This window comes from Oncorhynchus keta, chromosome 18, assembly GCF_023373465.1.
Source record: "Oncorhynchus keta strain PuntledgeMale-10-30-2019 chromosome 18, Oket_V2, whole genome shotgun sequence".
Taxonomy (NCBI): domain Eukaryota; kingdom Metazoa; phylum Chordata; class Actinopteri; order Salmoniformes; family Salmonidae; genus Oncorhynchus; species Oncorhynchus keta.
The window spans coordinates 44,244,764-44,263,089 of NC_068438.1; the positions used below are offsets into that span (position 1 = coordinate 44,244,764).

Sequence of the window (18,326 nt, forward strand, 5' to 3'; positions counted from 1 at the left end):
GGCGGAGCAGTTGCCGTACCAGGCGGTGATACAGTCCGACAGGATGCTCTCGATTGTGCATCTGTAGAAGTTTGTGAGTGCTTTTGATGACAAGCCAAATTTCTACAGCCTCCTGAGGTTGAAGAGGCGCTGCTGCGCCTTCTTCACGATGCTGTCTGTGTGGGTGGACCAATTCAGTTTGTCTGTGATGTGTACGCCGAGGAACTTAAAACGTACTACCCTCTCCACTACTGTCCCATCGATGTGGATAGGGGGGTGATCCCTCTGCTGTTTCCTGAAGTCCACAATCATCTCCTTAGTTTTGTTGACGTTGAGTGTGAGGTTATTTTCCTGACACCACACTCCGAGGGCCCTCACCTCCTCCCTGTAGGCCGTCTCGTCGTTGTTGGTAATCAAGCCTACCACTGTTGTGTCGTCCGCAAACTTGATGATTGAGTTGGAGGCGTGCGTGGCCACGCAGTCGTGGGTGAACAGGGAGTACAGGAGAGGGCTCAGAACGCACCCTTGTGGGGCCCCAGTGTTGAGGATCAGCGGGGTGGAGATGTTGTTACCTACTCTCACCACCTGGGGGCGGCCCGTCAGGAAGTCCAGTACCCAGCTGCACAGGGCAGGGTCGAGACCCAGGGTCTCGAGCTTGATGACGAGTTTGGAGGGTACTATGGTGTTAAATGCTGAGCTGTAGTCGATGAACAGCATTCTCACATAGGTATTCCTCTTGTCCAGATGGGTTAGGGCAGTGTGCAGTGTGGTTGAGATTGCATCGTCTGTGGACCTATTTGGGCGGTAAGCAAATTGGAGTGGGTCTAGGGTATCAGGTAGGGTGGAGGTGATATGGTCCTTGACTAGTCTCTCAAAGCACTTCATGATGACGGAATTGAGTGCTACGGGGCGGTAGTCGTTTAGCTCAGTTACCTTAGATTTCTTGGGAACAGGAACAATGGTGGCCCTCTTGAAGCATGTGGGAACAGCAGACTGGGATAGGGATTGATTGAATATGTCCGTAAACACACCAACCAGCTGGTCTGCGCATGCTCTGAGGGCACGGCTGGGGATGCCGTCTGGGCCTGCAGCTTTGCGAGGGTTAACATGTTTAAATGTTTTACTCACCTCGGCTGCAGTGAAGGAGAGTCTGCATGCTTTGGTTGCGGGCCGTGTCAGTGGCACTGTATTGTCCTCAAAGCGGGCAAAAAAGTTATTTAGTCTGCCTGGGAGCAAGACATCCTGGTCCGTGACGGGGCTGGTTTTCTTTTTGTAATCCCTGATTGACTGTAGACCCTGCCACATACCTCTTGTGTCTGAGCCGTTGAATTGCGATTCTACTTTGTCTCTATACTGACGCTTAGCTTGTTTGATTGCCTGGCGGAGGGAATAGCTGCACTGTTTGTATTCGGTCATGTTACCGGTCACCTTGCCCTGATTAAAAGCAGTGGTTCGCGCTTTCAGTTTCACGTGAATGCTGCCATCAATCCACGGTTTCTGGTTAGGGAATGTTTTAATCATTGCTATGGGAACGACATCTTCAACGCACGATCTAATGAACTCGCTCACCGAATCAGCGTATTCGTCAATGTTGTTGTTTGTTGTTGTGATGGAAGCAGTCTTGGAGTGTGGAATCAGATTGGTCGGACCAGCGTTGAACAGACCTCAGCGCGGGAGCTTCTTGTTTTAGCTTCTGTCTGTAGGCAGGGAGCAACAAAATGGAGTCGTGGTCAGCTTTTCCAAAAGGAGGGCGGGGCAGGGCCTTATATGCGTTGTGGAAGTTAGAATAGCAATGATCCAAGGTTTTACCAGCCCTGGTTGCGCAATCGATATGCTGATACAATTTAGGGAGTCTTGTTTTCAGATTAGCCTTGTTAAAATCCCCAGCTACAATGAATGCAGCCTCAGGATATGTGGATTCCAGTTTGCAAAGAGTCAAATAAAGTTTGTTCAGAGCCATCGATGTGTCTGCTTGGGGGGGAATATATACGGCTGTGATTATAATCGAAGAGAATTCCCTTGGTAGATAATGCGGTCGACATTTGATTGTGAGGAATTCTAAATCAGGTGAACAGAAGGACTTGAGTTCCTGTATGTTGTTGTGACCACACCACGTCTCGTTAACCATAAAGCATACGCCCCCGCCCTAAGAGGGGAGATCTAAAATATCTGTTAGATACTAAGAGGGGAGATCTAAAAGATCTGTTAGATACTAAGAGGGGAGATCTAAAAGATCTGTTAGATACTAAGAGGGGAGATCTAAAAGATCTGTTAGATACTAAGAGGGGAGATCTAAAAGATCTGTTAGATACTAAGAGGGGAGATCTAAAGGTGTAACAACTAGCATTGGTTACTAATATGACTAGGATTATGCCTTTGGCAGCTGGACAATAAAATACAGTTGATTTGCTGTATAAAATGACATGAAACAACCAGGTTTTAAACCAATTAAATGTATGGTTAAATAAATAGTTTCAAAATGTTGCTGTCTCTGCTCCAGATTCAGGGTTGGTGATGTGTGGAGGGCAACAGGCCCTGTCCTTCCCTCTCAGGTCTTGTGACCATTTCATCTGAACGAACCGTGCTTCGAGTATGTCGACAGAATCAAGCCTTTAGGCGTTAGCGCTAATTATCCTTAATTATATTTTTCAAACATGACTGGCATTTAAGCCTTTATTTATGTGATTAAAAGGCGTCTCCCATTTTCTGGCGTCTCCCTCATGTCAGCATCGGTTTGGACATGTGGTTGTAGCCAATATGCATATCACCTGCACTTTGACATGTAGGCTTTTTCTATTTATTTAATATTAATAATGTCGAGCCCTGCAGAGACACACTCACTCACTCACTCACTCACTCACTCACCACTCACCACTCACTCACCACTCACTCACTCACTCACCACTCACTCACTCACTCACTCACTCACTCACTCACTCACTCACACACACACACCCCACACACACACACACACACACACACACACACACACACACACACACACACGCACACGCGCACACGCGCACAGACGCACACACGCACACACGCACACACGCACACACGCACACACGCACACACGCACACTCTCACACACATAGTGCTGCAGGGTGAAATAAGTTTCCCCCCTTACAATCTTTTCAAATCATCTGGTTGTCTTTCTGCAGCACCAGCAGGTCTTTACTTGTGAGATTACAGTGTGAGGCTCTCCTTCCTCTCTTCGTCCCCCTCTGGCTTTTACTTCACTCTCTCTGTGCTTCCTTTAAGTACAGCCTCAAGGTCACAAGCTCTGAGTGGATTGGCCCGCTGACAAGGTTAACACATACAGTATGACACATGACACACAGCACCAGACAAAAACAGACGTAACACACTAGCACCTTGGTGTTGTACAGAATTAGCATATTAGTCGACATATGGTGGTAGGTTACCTGGTTACTACTAGCATTTCTCCTCCATGATGATGGATAGAGAGTGGAGTTACATTCAGTATGAGTCGTCAGGCTAGCTTTTTACTGTGCTACTATAAATCTACATTTTGCATACTTGCAGTGTTAAGTATTCACATACAGTGCTCTGTGGACCTCATAAATCCACACCTCTCACTCTAGACATGACCTCTGCATTCTCACAGCAAGATGGATTCAACTCGTGAACTATTTCATCCTCAGGGTGAGGATTGTGAGACTTGAGAATATTCTGGAACAATAAAAAAAAATCCACCTCTCAATCAGACATTTAGATCTTGGGGGAGAGAGAGAGAGAGAGAGAGAGAGAGAGAGAGAGAGAGAGAATGGGGAGAGAGAAGAGAGAAAGATAGAGAGACAGAGAGAGAGAATGGGGAGGGAGAAGAGAGAAAGATAGAGAGAGAGAATGGGGAGAGAGAGAGAGAGAGAGAGAGAGAGAGAGAGAATGGGGAGAGAGAGGAGAGAGAGATAGAGGGAGAGAGAGAGAATGGGGAGAGAGAAGAGAGAGAGGGAGGGAGAGAGAGAGAGAGGGGGAGATAGAGAGAGAGAGAGAGAGAGAGAGAGAGAGAGAGAGAGAGAGAGAGAGTGGGGAGAGAGAAAATTGGGAGAGAGAGAGAGAAGGGGGAGAGAGAAAATGGGGGAGAGAGAGAGGGAGAAAATGGGGAGAGAGAAGAGAGAAAGATAGAGAGACAGAGAGAGAGAATGGGGAGAGAGAGAGAGAGAGAGAGAGAGAGAGAGAGAGAGAGAGAGAGAGAGAGAGAGAATGGGGAGAGAGAAGAGAGAAAGATAGAGAGACAGAGAGAGAGAATGGGGAGGGAGAAGAGAGAAAGATAGAGAGAGAGAATGGGGGAGAGAGAGAGAGAGAGAGAGAGAGAGAGAGAGAGAATGGGGAGAGAGAAGAGAGAGAGGGAGGGAGAGAGAGAGAATGGGGAGAGAGAAGAGAGAGAGGAGAGAGAGAGAATGGGGAGAGAGAGAGAGAGAGAGAGAGAGAGAGAATGGGGAGAGAGAAAATGGGGAGAGAGAGAGGGAGAAAATGGGGAGAGAGAAGAGAGAAAGATAGAGAGACAGAGAGAGAGAATGGGGAGAGAGAGGAGAGAGAGAGGGAGAGAGAGAGAGAGAGAGAATGGGGGGAGAGAGAGAATGGGGAGAGAGAAAATGGGGAGAGAGAGAGAGAGAATGGGGAGAGAAAATGAGGGAGAGAGAGAGGAGAGAGAGAGAGAATGGGGAGAGAGAGAGAGAGAGAGAGAGAGAGAGAGAGAGAGAGAGAGAGAGAGAGAGAGAGAGAGAGAATGTGAGAGAGAGAGGGAGAGAGAGAGAGGGGAGAGAGAGAATGGGGAGAGAGAGAGAGAGAGAGAGAGAGAGAGAGAGAGAGAGAGAGGGAGAGAGAGAGAGAGAGAGAGAGAGGGAGAGAATGGGGGGGGAGAGAGAGAGAGAGAATGGGGAGAGAGAAAATTGGGAGAGAGAGAGAGAGAATGGGGGAAGAAAATGGGAGAGAGAGAGAGAGAGAGAGAGAGAGAGAGAGAGAAGAGAGAAAGATAGAGAGAGAGAATGGGGAGAGAGAGGAGAGAGCGAGAGAGAGAGAGAGAGAGAGAGAGAGAGAGAGAGAGAGAGAGAGAGAGAGAGAGAGAGAGAATGGGGAGAGAGAAGAGAGAGAGGGAGGGAGAGAGAGAGAGAGAATGGGGAGAGAGAAGAGAGCGAGGGAGGGAGAGAGAGAGGGGAGAGAGGGGAGATAGAGAGAATGGGGGGGAGAGAGAGAGAGAGAGAGAGAGAGAGAGAGAGAGAGAGAGAGAATGGGGGAGAGAGAGAGAGATAGAGAATGGGGAGAGAGAAAGTTGGGAGAGAGAGAGAGAATGGGGAGAGAGAAAATGGGGGAGAGAGAGAGGGAGAAAATGGGGAGAGAGAGGAGAGAGAGAGAGAGAGAGAGAGAGAGAGAGAGAGAGAGAGAGAGAGAATGGGGGGAGAGAGAGAGAGATAGAGAATGGGGAGAGAGAAAGTTGGGAGAGAGAGAGAGAATGGGGAGAGAGAAAATGGGGAGAGAGAGAGGGAGAAAATGGGGAGAGAGAGGAGAGAGAGAGAGAGAGAATGGGGAGAGAGAAGAGAGAGAGGGAGAGAGAGAGAGAGGGGAGATAGAGAGAATGGGGAGAGAGAGAGAGAGAGAGAGAGAGAGAGAGAGAGAGAGAGAGAGAGAGAGAGAGAGAGAGAGAGAGAGAGAGAGAGAGAAGAATGGGGGAGAGAGAAAATTGGGAGAGAGAGAGAGAGAATGGGGGAGAGAAAATGGGGAGAGAGAGAGAGAGAGAGAGAGAGAGAGAGAGAGAGAGAGAGAGAGAGAGAGAGAGAATGGGGAGAGAGAGAGGAGAGAGAGAGACAGAATGGGGAGAGAGAGAGGAGAGAGAGAGTGAGAATGGGGAGAGAGAGAGAGAATGGGGAGAGAGAGGAGAGAGAGAGAGAGAGAGAGAGAGAGAGAGAGAGAATGGGGAGAGAGCGAGAGAATGGGGAGAGAGAAAATTGGGAGAGAGAGAGAGAGAATATGGGAGAGAGAGAGAGAGAGAGAGAGAGAGAGAGAGAGAGAGAGAGAGAATGGGGAGAGAGAGAGGAGAGAGAGAGACAGAATGGGGGAGAGAGAGAGGAGAGAGAGAGTGAGAATGGGGAGAGAGAGAGAGAGAATGGGGAGAGAGAGGAGAGAGCGAGAGAGAGAGAGAGAGAGAGAGAGAGAATGGGGAGAGAGCGAGAGAATGGGGAGAGAGAAAGATGGAGAGAGAGAGAGAATGGGGGAGAGAGAAAGAGGGAGAGAGAGAGAAAATGGGGAGAGAGAGAGGGAGAGAGAGAATGGGGAGAGAGAGAGAGAAAGCGAGAGAGAGAGAGAGAGAGAAAGCGAGAGAGAGAGAGAAAGAGAGAGAGAGAGAGAGAGAGAGAGAGAATGGGGGGAGAGAGAGAGAGAGAGAGAATGGGGAGAGAGAATGGGGAGAGGGAGAGAGAATGGTGAGGGAGAGAGAGTATGGGGAGAGAGAGAGAGAGAGAGAGAGACAGAGAGAGAGAGAATGGGGGAGAGAGAGAGAATGGGGAGAGAGAGAGAGAGGGGGAGAGAGAGAGAGCGAGAGAGAGAGAGAGAGAATGGGGGAGAGAGAGAGAGAATGGGGAGAGGGAGAGAGAATGGGGAGAGGGAGAGAGAATGGGGGGAGAGAGAGAGAATGGTGAGGGAGAGAGAGAATGGGGAGAGAGAGAATGGGGAGAGGGAGAAAGAGAATGGGGAGAGAGAGAAAGAATGGGGAGAGAGAGAATGCGAGAGAGAGAGAATGTGGAGAGAGAGAGAATGGAGAGAGAGAGAATGGGGAGAGAGAGAGAGAGAGAGAGAGAGAGAGAGAGAGAGAGAGAGAAGAGAGAGAGAGAGAGAGAGAGAGAGAGAGAGAGAGAGAGAGAGAGAGAGAGAATGGGGAGAGTATCCCGAACAATTATAAATGAGCTTCTTCTTACTCTTCTTCTATTTTTATATTATACACTTCCCTCCCTTCCCCACTTCCCACTCTCTCTACCTCCCTCTCTCTACCTCCATCTCTCTACCTCCCTCCCTTCCCCCCTCTCTACCTCCCTCCCTCCCTTCCCACTCTCTCTACCTCCCTCTCTCTACCTCCCTCCCCTCTCTCTACCTCCCTCTCTCTACCGCCCTCCCTCCCTTTCCACTCTCTCTACCTCCCTCTCTCTACCTCCCTCCCTCCCTTCCCACTCTCTCTCCCTCCCTCCCTTCCCCCTCTCTCTACCTCCCCCTCTCTACCTCCCTCCCTCCCTTCCCACTCTCTCTACCTCCCTCTCTCTACCTCCCCTCTCTACCTCCCCTCTCTACCTCCCTCCCTTCCCACTCTCTCTACCTCCCTCTCTCTACCTCCCTCCCTTCCCCCTCTCTCTACCTCCCTCTCTCTACCGCCCTCCCTCCCTTTCCACTCTCTCTACCTCCCTCCCTCCCTCCCTTCCCACTCTCTCTCCCTCCCTCCCTCCCTTCCCCCTCTCTCTACCTCCCTCTCTCTACCTCCCTCCCTCCCTTCCCCCTCTCTCTCCCTCCCTCTCTCTACCTCCCTCCCTTCCCACTCTCTCTACCTCCCTCTCTCTACCTCCCTCCCTTCCCCCTCTCTCTACCTCCCTCTCTCTACCTCCCTCCCTTCCCCCTCTCTCTACCTCCCTCCCTTCCCCCTCTACCTCCCTCTCTCTACCTCCCTCCCTTCCCACTCTCTTTCCTCTCTCTCTACCTCCCTCCCTTCCCCCCCTCTCTACCTCCCTCCCTTCCCACTCTCTCTTTCCTCTCCCTCTACCTCCCTCCCTCCCCCCTCTCTCTACCTCCCTCCCTTCCCCCTCTCTCTAACTCCCTCTCTTCCCACTCTCTTTTACCCCTTCTCTCTAACCACAAAAAAGCTGACAGACAGGTAGCTGAGTTTAATCACAGGCTAACACCCATATCAGTTAGGAGTCACTCGCAGGTGACTGTCAGGGTGTGTGTGTGTGTGTGTGTGTGTGTGTGTGTGTGTGTGTGTGTGTGTGTGTGTGTGTGTGTGTGTGTGTGTGTGTGTGTGTGTGTGTGTGTGTGTGTGTGTGTGTGTGTGTGTGTGTGTGTGTCTTTGCCATTCAGAGTCCTGTGTCAGAAGTGTGTGAATCTTGCATTGTAAGTATGTTGTTTAGTGAAGGTTCACTGAATGCTTAAACTTGAACCGTTACCTTCCCTTCCTCTTCCCGAGTCCATGTGTGTGTAGTGTGTGTGTGTGTGTGTAGTGTGTGTGTGTGTGGATCTGTGATGCAGCTGCTCTGATGCTAACCCCATTGAAGACATAGAAACATAGAGGCCCATTTGGCAACTGTGAGAAGGAGAGGGAGGGGGGTGGAGACACACCCATTAGATGAACTCGCCCTGAGGCCTTCACTGTAAGTCTGTTAACTAGAACAGGGTGGATAAACAGACAGACAGACAGACAGACAGACAGACAGACAGACAGACAGACAGACAGACAGACAGACAGACACACACACACACACACACACACACACACACACACACACACACACACACACACACACACACACACACACACACACACACACACACACACACACACACACACACACACACACACACACACACACACACACACACACACACAGATATATTTAACTGTTACCAAGCGACGTGAGAATGATGAGTACATGCTACCCTCAGACCTTAACACTGAGTGGGAGTGATGAGTACATGCTACCCTCAGACCTTAACGCTGAGCGAGAGTGATGAGTACATGCTACCCTCAGACCTTAACACTGAGTGATGAGTACATGCTACCCTCAGACCTTAACACTGAGTGAGAGTGATGAGTACATGCTACCCTCAGACCTTAACGCTGAGTGATGAGTACATGCTACCCTCAGACCTTAACACTGAGTGATGAGTACATGCTACCCTCAGACCTTAACACTGAGTGATGAGTACATGCTACCCTCAGACCTTAACACTGAGTGATGAGTACATGCTACCCTCAGACCTCAGACATAACAGACATTTACTCCCTCCTCTCATTCTGAGAGATCTCTCTCTCGCTCACTGTCCCCCCCCTCTCTCTCTCTCTCTCTCTCACTTTCCCTCCCTCTCTCTCTCTCTCTCTCTCTCTCACTTTCCCTCTCACTCTCTCACTTTCCCTCTCACTTACCCTGGGCATAACATGACTGTCTCTCTGTCTCTAGGCCCGGGCCAGACCTGGGTATAACATGCCTGTCTCTCTGTCTCTAGGCCCGGCCCAGACCTGGGTATAACATGACTGTCTCTCTGTCTCTAGGCCCGAACCTGACCTGGGCACTGGTCCATTCCTGCAGAATGATGAGGCCAGACTGTTTTCTGTAGATATTCTAACCATTAATGACTCTCTCTGCAACAATAACAACTTCCATTTTTGCCTGTTTTGCTTTTGTGTGTGGACCAAAAGGCTCCTTAACAGCTTCTACCCCCAAGCCATCAAATGGCCACCGGACTATTTACATTGACCCCCCCATTTGTTTTGTACACTGCTGCTACTCGCTGTTTATTATCTATTCATAGTCACTTCACCCCTACCTACATGTTTAAATGACCTCTAACCTGTACCCCCGCACACTGACTCGGTACCGGTACCCCCTGTATATAGCCTCCACACTGACTCGGTACCGGTACCCCCTGTATATAGCCTCCACACTGACTCTGTACCGGTACCCCCTGTATATAGCCTCCACACTGACTCGGTACCGGTACCCCCTGTATATAGCCTCCACACTGACTCTGTACCGGTACCCCCTGTATATAGCCTCCACACTGACTCGGTACCGGTACCCCCTGTATATAACCTCCACACTGACTCGGTACCGGTACCCCCTGTATATAGCCTCCACACTGACTCGGTACCGGTACCCCCTGTATATAGCCTCCACACTGACTCTGTACCGGTACCCCCTGTATATAGCCTCCACACTGACTCGGTACCGGTACCCCCTGTATATAGCCTCCACACTGACTCGGTACCGGTACCCCCTGTATATAGCCTCCACACTGACTCGGTACCGGTACCCCCTGTATATAGCCTCCACACTGACTCGGTACCGGTACCCCCTGTATATAGCCTCCACACTGACTCTGTACCGGTACCCCCTGTATATAGCCTCGTTGTTGTTATGTTATCGTGTTACTTTTTATAATTTTTTACTTTAGTTTATTTATCACGACGCCAGGACAGCGGAGTGGAGTCAATCACCACCTTCCGGAGACACCTGAAACCCCACCTCTTTAAGGAACACCTAGGATAGGATAAAGTAATCCTTCTCACCCCCCTTAAAAGATTTAGATGCACTATTGTAAAGTGACTGTTCTACTGGATGTCATAAGGTGAATGCACCAATTTGTAAGTCGCTCTGGATAAGAGCGTCTGCTAAATGACTTAAATGACTAAATGTAAATGTAATGGTATACAGTATATTTTCTTAACTCTTCTTGAACTGCACTGTTGGTTAAGGGCTTGTAAGTTTTTCACGGTTGTGTTTCTGTTGTATTCGGTGCATGTGACAAATAAAGTTTGATTTGTGTGTGTTTGTGTGTGTGTGTGTGTGTAGCTCTTACCTGAGTATGACTCCCTGCTCCTCTCCAGTAGCTGTGAACTGCAGTCCTCCCAGGCCCCTGTCAGTTGGCTAAGGAAACCCTGTACATCTCTTAGCTCCTCACGAGAGCATCGAAGCAGAGACAGGGTGGCAGTCAGGGCCTGCTGCTGTCTTACGCACCTCTCTCTGTACACACACACACACACACACACACACACACACACACACACACACACACACACACACACACACACACACACACACACACACACACACACACACACACACACACACACACACACACACACACACACACACACACACACACACAGTCAGGGCTCTGCTGCTGTCCTACACACCTCTCTGTAACACATACACACAGTCCGGGCTCTGCTGCTGTCTTACGCACCTCTCTCTGTAACACACACACACACAGTCAGGGCTCTGCTGCTGTCCTACACACCTCTCTGTAACACATACACACAGTCAGGGCCTGCTGCTGTCCTAAACACCTCTCTGTAACACATACACACAGTCAGGGCTCTGCTGCTGTCCTACACACCTCTCTCTGTAACACACACACAGTCAGGGCTCTGCTGCTGTCCTACACACCTCTCTCTGTAACACATACACACAGTCAGGGCTCTGCTGCTGTCCTACACACCTCTCTCTGTAACACACACACCTTTACAATTACACACTTTAGATATTATAACATCACTTGTCTAACCCTTGTTTTAACAGTCAGACTCTCTCTCTCTGTCTGTCTGCATCTCTGTCTCTCTCTACCTATCTCTCTTTCTCTCTCTCTACCTAACTCTCTCTCAAAGAAAACGGCAGATCAGTCGTCTGCGAAAGAGAGAAGCACTTTAGGCGACGTGAAAAACTAACTGTACATTCACACACTCAGTCACACACACAGTCATTTACAAACACACTCAGTCATTTACACACACGCTCAGTCATTTACACACACGCTCAGTCATTTACACACACGCTCAGTCATTTACACACACGCTCAGTCATTTACACACACGCTCAGTCATTTACACACACGCTCAGTCATTTACACACACGCTCAGTCATTTACACACATGCTCAGTCATTTACACATGCGCTCAGTCATTTACACACACGCTCAGTCATTTCCACACACACACAGTCATTTACACACACGCTCAGTCATTTCCACACACACACAGTCATTTACAAACATACTCAGTCATTTACACACACGCTCAGTCATTTACACACACGCTCAGTCATTTACACATGCGCTCAGTCATTTACACACACGCTCAGTCATTTCCACACACACACAGTCATTTACACACACGCTCAGTCATTTCCACACACACACACAGTAATTTACAAACATACTCAGTCATTTACACACGCGCTCAGTCATTTACACACGCGCTCAGTCATTTACACACACGCTCAGTCATTTACACACACGCTCAGTCATTTACACACGCGCTCAGTCATTTACACACGCGCTCAGTCATTTACACACACGCTCAGTCATTTACACACGCGCTCAGTCATTTACACACACGCTCAGTCATTTACACACACGCTCAGTCATTTACACACACGCTCAGTCATTTACACACACGCTCAGTCATTTACACACACGCTCAGTCATTTACACACGCGCTCAGTCATTTACACACACGCTCAGTCATTTACACACGCGCTCAGTCATTTACACACGCGCTCAGTCATTTACACACGCGCTCAGTCATTTACACACACGCTCAGTCATTTACACACACGCTCAGTCATTTACACACATGCTCAGTCATTTACACACACGCTCAGTCATTTACACACATGCTCAGTCATTTACACACACGCTCAGTCATTTACACACACGCTCAGTCATTTACACACATGCTCAGTCATTTACACACACGCTCAGTCATTTACACACACGCTCAGTCATTTACACACATGCTCAGTCATTTACACACATGCTCAGTCATTTACACACACGCTCAGTCATTTACACACACGCTCAGTAATGCGGAGCGATGACGTGGAAAACTAGAACGCAGAATAGAACATTCTGTTATTCCAAGAAGGGTTTTGACAGAACTCTGGGTTAGAGCACACTGAACTCATTCAGAAACATACTGACAAGCACACACTCACTGATACACACACACACTCACTCACTGATACAGACACACACACACACACTCACTGATACACACACACACGCACACTCACTGATACACACACACGCACACTCACTGATACACACACACACACTCACTCACTGATACACACACAGACACACACACACACTCTCACTGATACACACACATACACACACTCACTGATACACACACATACACACACTCACTGATACACACACACACACACACACACACACACACACACACACACACACACACACACACACACACACACACACACACACACACACACACACACACACACACACACACACACACACTCACTGATACACACACACACTCACTGATACACACTCAGACCCACACTCACTGACACACACACACACACACACACACACACACACACACACACACACACACACACACACACACACACACACACACACACACACACACACACACACACACACACACACACACACACACACACACACACGCACGCGCGCACACTCACTGATACACACACACACACACACACGCACACTCACTGATACACACACACACACTCACACGCACACTCACTGATACACACACAGTCACACGTACACTCACTGATACACACACACACAGTCACACGCACACTCACTGATACACACAGTGCTCGAATGGAGGGGGTTCACGGTGGTTCGCCGTACCCCTTGTTAGAAAAACAGGCTAAAAGCATAACCCTTGTTAGTTTAAGATTGTGGCTTTTTTTTTTACATAGGAAAAATCTCTTAAATCCTTAGCAGAGGTGAGAAATCTGGGTCTGATGGAGAGGATGAAGTAGGAAGGAAGTAGGGGGGAAGTAGGGAGGATGTAGGGAGGAAGTAGGGGGGAAGTAGGGAGGATGTGGGGAGGATGTGGGGAGGAAGTAGGGGGGAAGTAGGGAGGATGTGGGGAGGAAGTAGGGGGGAAGTATGGAGGATGTAGGGAGGATGTGGGGAGGAAGTAGGGGGGAAGTAGGGAGGATGTGGGGAGGACGTAGGGGGGAAGTAGGGAGGATGTGGGGAGGAAGTAGGGGGAAAGTAGGGGGGATGTGGGGAGGATGTGGGGAGGACGTAGGGAGGAAGTAGGGAGGATGTGGGGAGGAAGTAGGGGGAAAGTAGGGGGGAAGTAGGGAGGATGTGGGGGGGGTAGGGCAGATGTAGGGGGAAGTATGGAAGACGTAGAGAGGAAGTATAGAGGACATAGGGGAGAAGAGAGGAAGTAGGGAGGACGTAGGGGAGAAGAGAGGAAGTAGGGGGGACGTAGGGAGGACATAGAGAGGAAGTATAGAGGACATAGTGGAGAAGAAAGGAAGTAGGGAGGACGTAGGGAGGACATAGAGAGGAAGTAGAGAGGACATAGGGGAGAAGAGAGGGAGTAGGGAGGACATAGGGAGGACATAGAGAGGAAGTATAGAGGACATAGGGGAGAAGAAAGGAAGTGGGGAGGACGTAGGGAGGACATAGAGAGGAAGTATAGAGGACATAGGGGAGAAGAGAGGAAGTAGGGAGTACGTAGGGAGGACATAGAGAGGAAGTATAGAGGACATAGGGGAGAAGAGAGGGAGTAGGGAGGACGTAGGGAGGAAGTAGAGAGGAAGTATAGAGGACATAGGGGAGAAGAGAGGAAGTGGGGAGGATGTAGGGAGGACGTAGAGAGGAAGTATAGAGGACATAGGGGAGAAGAGAGGGAGTAGGGAGGACGTAGGGAGGAAGTATAGAGGACATAGGGGAGAAGAGAGGAAGTAGGGAGGACGTAGGGAGGACATAGAGAGGAAGTATAGAGGACATAGGGGAGAAGAGAGGAAGTGGGGAGGATGTAGGGAGGACGTAGAGAGGAAGTATAGAGGACATAGGGGAGAAGAGAGGAAGTAGGGAGGACGTAGGGAGGACATAGAGAGGAAGTATAGAGGACATAGGGGAGAAGAAAGGAAGTGGGGAGGAAGTAGGGAGGACGTAGAGAAGAAGTATAGAGGACATAGGGGAGAAGAAATTAAGTGGGGAGGAAGTAGGGAGGAAGTAGAGGAGAAGTATAGAGGACATAGGGGAGAAGAGAGGAAGTGGGGAGGAAGTAGGACTGAAGTAGGAAGCAATCGGAGCAGAAGTAGCCTATCAACATGCGTGCACCTCGCTCATTGTCTAATTTCAGCAGAATATTGTCTGTTGGTCAGTAAGAGCTCGCAGCTCAAACAACTGGTTGTCCTGTGGAGAAGCTCACAGACGAACCAAAGTGGTAGTTAAATTGAGCTCGTTTCTCAAAATAATGAATCTGTGATGTATTATTTCCCTCCACTTTCTGAGGAAGACGCCTGTTGGTGTGATCCATGTGTGTCGGGTAGCCGGGTAGCATGAGGAAAGTGTCATTTCTAAGACGTTCCTCAAAAACCTTCCCAGTTACACTTTTTACCGATTGTTAACCCACGTTTGCTGAAACCATCTCATGTACTCAAAACTCTAAACACAAAACAGTTAGCCAATTTTCCCAAACCACAGAGACATCTTGCAAAATGGAACACAGCAATCAAAATCATGTACTCCCTGCTCAAAATGAAACTCGGGATACAAATGACACACGTATTAAATGAATCTAACTCAGTGACAACAGAGATCACGCTAATGTGGCATGTTCCAAAAACACCACTATCAGATCCTATTACAGTGTAAAGACTCAGACGTTGTTGTCACACTGTATACTGTTTGTGTCTACTCAAACAATGAAAGCAACACGAATGCAAAAATGTCCGTTTTATATTTCAACATAATTCAATACATATTAAACAACGTACTGTAAACACACTTACAGCAAAAATGTATCCCATACAGTACATATATTTTACGTATGCAAAGGAAGGAAAATAGTGCTATTTGTACTGCTGTACTGTACGTTAGATCAATTGTGCGGAATAGATAAGTCAAGAAACAAATACTTCATTGCGAAAACAAAAATCAGTCACATCTGTTGTTTTGGTCCGGCCACAGATTTTGATCAACATCACAGGCGAATATTCTCCTTGGCCAGACAGCAGGGGAAAATATCTTCTGGCATGACGCATCCACCCCTGACAGGACTGGAACGTCACCACAGGGCTCCTCCATGGCCTGGAGAAGGGCCATATGTTCACGGGGTTTGAGATCATACACCTTCCACCGCCATGCTGAAAACAACTCCTCAGTGGGGTTGAGAAATGGGGAATATGGTGGGAGATAGAGAATTGTAAACCTTGGATGGTCATTAACCTAGCAGTTGCGGATCTGAGCAGCCCACTGGAAACTACTGTACCAAATTAGAGCATAACATTAGCTGCTCAGGGTCATCTGGCCCTTTCTGCTCTGGCTGAAAAACATTGTCATGTAAGGTGTTCAGGACATTAAAGAGATGTTGTACGGTCCAAGGGTGGCAAGGCAGTGGAGGACCACATCGTGGCTCATAGCTGTGCATATAGTGACATTTCCCCCGTGTTGGCCCGGTACCTCAATGATGGCGCGTTGACCAATGATGTTCCTTCCTCTCCTCCTCATCTTCGCCTAAATTGAATCCAGTCTCATCTATCAATATGAGTTCCTGGGGGATGGGCATCCAACTCCATGATTCTCTGAAATGTGTGTAAATACTGTAATGGGTGTATAGTAAAGTTCACTGGCAAAAATCAATGAGTCTCTGATGTTTTAGCAGTGTAATAAAACTACATGGTTTACTTGCACATATTCGGTACTGTTTATCCTTCACTCTTTGGGAATTCCTTTCAAATGGGACTCAGTAGATTTACTTCATCCGGAGATGGTGTTTGTTAAGGATGCCGGCTGTGGTTGATAAACTCACTCTGACGTTATGGAAGATGACCGTGTTTTCAATCATCAGTTGTTGGATTTCCCACCATCTTAATGGCATTATGTTCAACCATCGTTTGCACAATGTCAGATCCCTGTTCTCCTGTAGATAAACACGTTCTACCACAACGTGGTGGTCGTCTTTCAGATCTACAAAAAAAATAAATAGCACACAGTACAGGAAACACTACAGTAATACAGTATACCCAGATAAACATGTTACGAAGTAGTATAGCTCCCAATGTCATACATACAGCAACACAGTAATACAGTATACCCAGATAAACATGTTACAAAGTAGTATAGCTCCCAATGCCATACATACAGCAACACAGTAATACAGTATACCCAGATAAACATGTTACGAAGTAGTATAGCTCCCAATGCCATACATACAGCAACACAGTAATACAGTATACCCAGATAAACATGTTACAAAGTAGTATAGCTCCCAATGCCATACATACAGCAACACAGTAATACAGTATACCCAGATAAACATGTTACGAAGTAGTATAGCTCCCAATGTCATACATACAGCAACACAGTAATACAGTATACCCAGATAAACATGTTACGAAGTAGTATAGCTCCCAATGCCATACATACAGCAACACAGTAATACAGTATACCCAGATAAACATGTTACAAAGTAGTATAGCTCCCAATGCCATACATACAGCAACACAGTAATACAGTATACCCAGATAAACATGTTACGAAGTAGTATAGCTCCCAATGCCATACATACAGCAATACAGTAATACAGTATACCCAGATAAACATGTTACGAAGTAGTATAGCTCCCAATGCCATACATACAGCAACACAGTAATACAGTATACCCAGATAAACATGTTACGAAGTAGTATAGCTCCCAATGCCATACATACAGCAATACAGTAATACAGTATACCCAGATAAACATGTTACGAAGTAGTATAGCTCCCAATGCCATACATACAGCAACACAGTAATACAGTATACCCAGATAAACATGTTACGAAGTAGTATAGCTCCCAATGCCATACATACAGCAACACAGTAATACAGTATACCCAGATAAACATGTTACGAAGTAGTATAGCTCCCAATGTCATACATACAGCAACACAGTAATACAGTATACCCAGATAAACATGTTACAAAGTAGTATAGCTCCCAATGCCATACATACAGCAACACAGTAATACAGTATACCCAGATAAACATGTTACGAAGTAGTATAGCTCCCAATGCCATACATACAGCAACACAGTAATACAGTATACCCAGATAAACATGTTACAAAGTAGTATAGCTCCCAATGCCATACATACAGCAACACAGTAATACAGTATACCCAGATAAACATGTTACGAAGTAGTATAGCTCCCAATGCCATACATACAGCAACACAGTAATACAGTATACCCAGATAAACATGTTACAAAGTAGTATAGCTCCCAATGCCATACATACAGCAATACAGTAATACAGTATACCCAGATAAACATGTTACGAAGTAGTATAGCTCCCAATGCCATACATACAGCAACACAGTAATACAGTATACCCAGATAAACATGTTACGAAGTAGTATAGCTCCCAATGTCATACATACAGCAACACAGTAATACAGTATACCCAGATAAACATGTTACGAAGTAGTATAGCTCCCAATGCCATACATACAGCAATACAGTAATACAGTATACCCAGATAAACATGTTACGAAGTAGTATAGCTCCCAATGTCATACATACAGCAACACAGTAATACAGTATACCCAGATA

General features: G+C 47.6%; 1 protein-coding gene across 2 annotated transcripts in view; it reads right to left on the reverse strand.

Annotated features, from left to right (window-relative positions):
• lekr1 (leucine, glutamate and lysine rich 1) overlaps positions 1 to 18,326 on the reverse strand; it is a 234,763-nt gene that overhangs the window by 142,599 nt on the left and 73,838 nt on the right. For both annotated transcript variants that reach the window (XR_008068597.1, XM_052468489.1), the window contains exon 5: positions 10,555 to 10,718. Coding sequence is in view for 1 of the 2 variants with exons in the window: in XM_052468489.1 (XP_052324449.1) it covers positions 10,555 to 10,718 (164 nt within the window). In the remaining variant the exon portion in view is untranslated. The remainder of the gene's footprint in view (positions 1 to 10,554; positions 10,719 to 18,326) is intronic.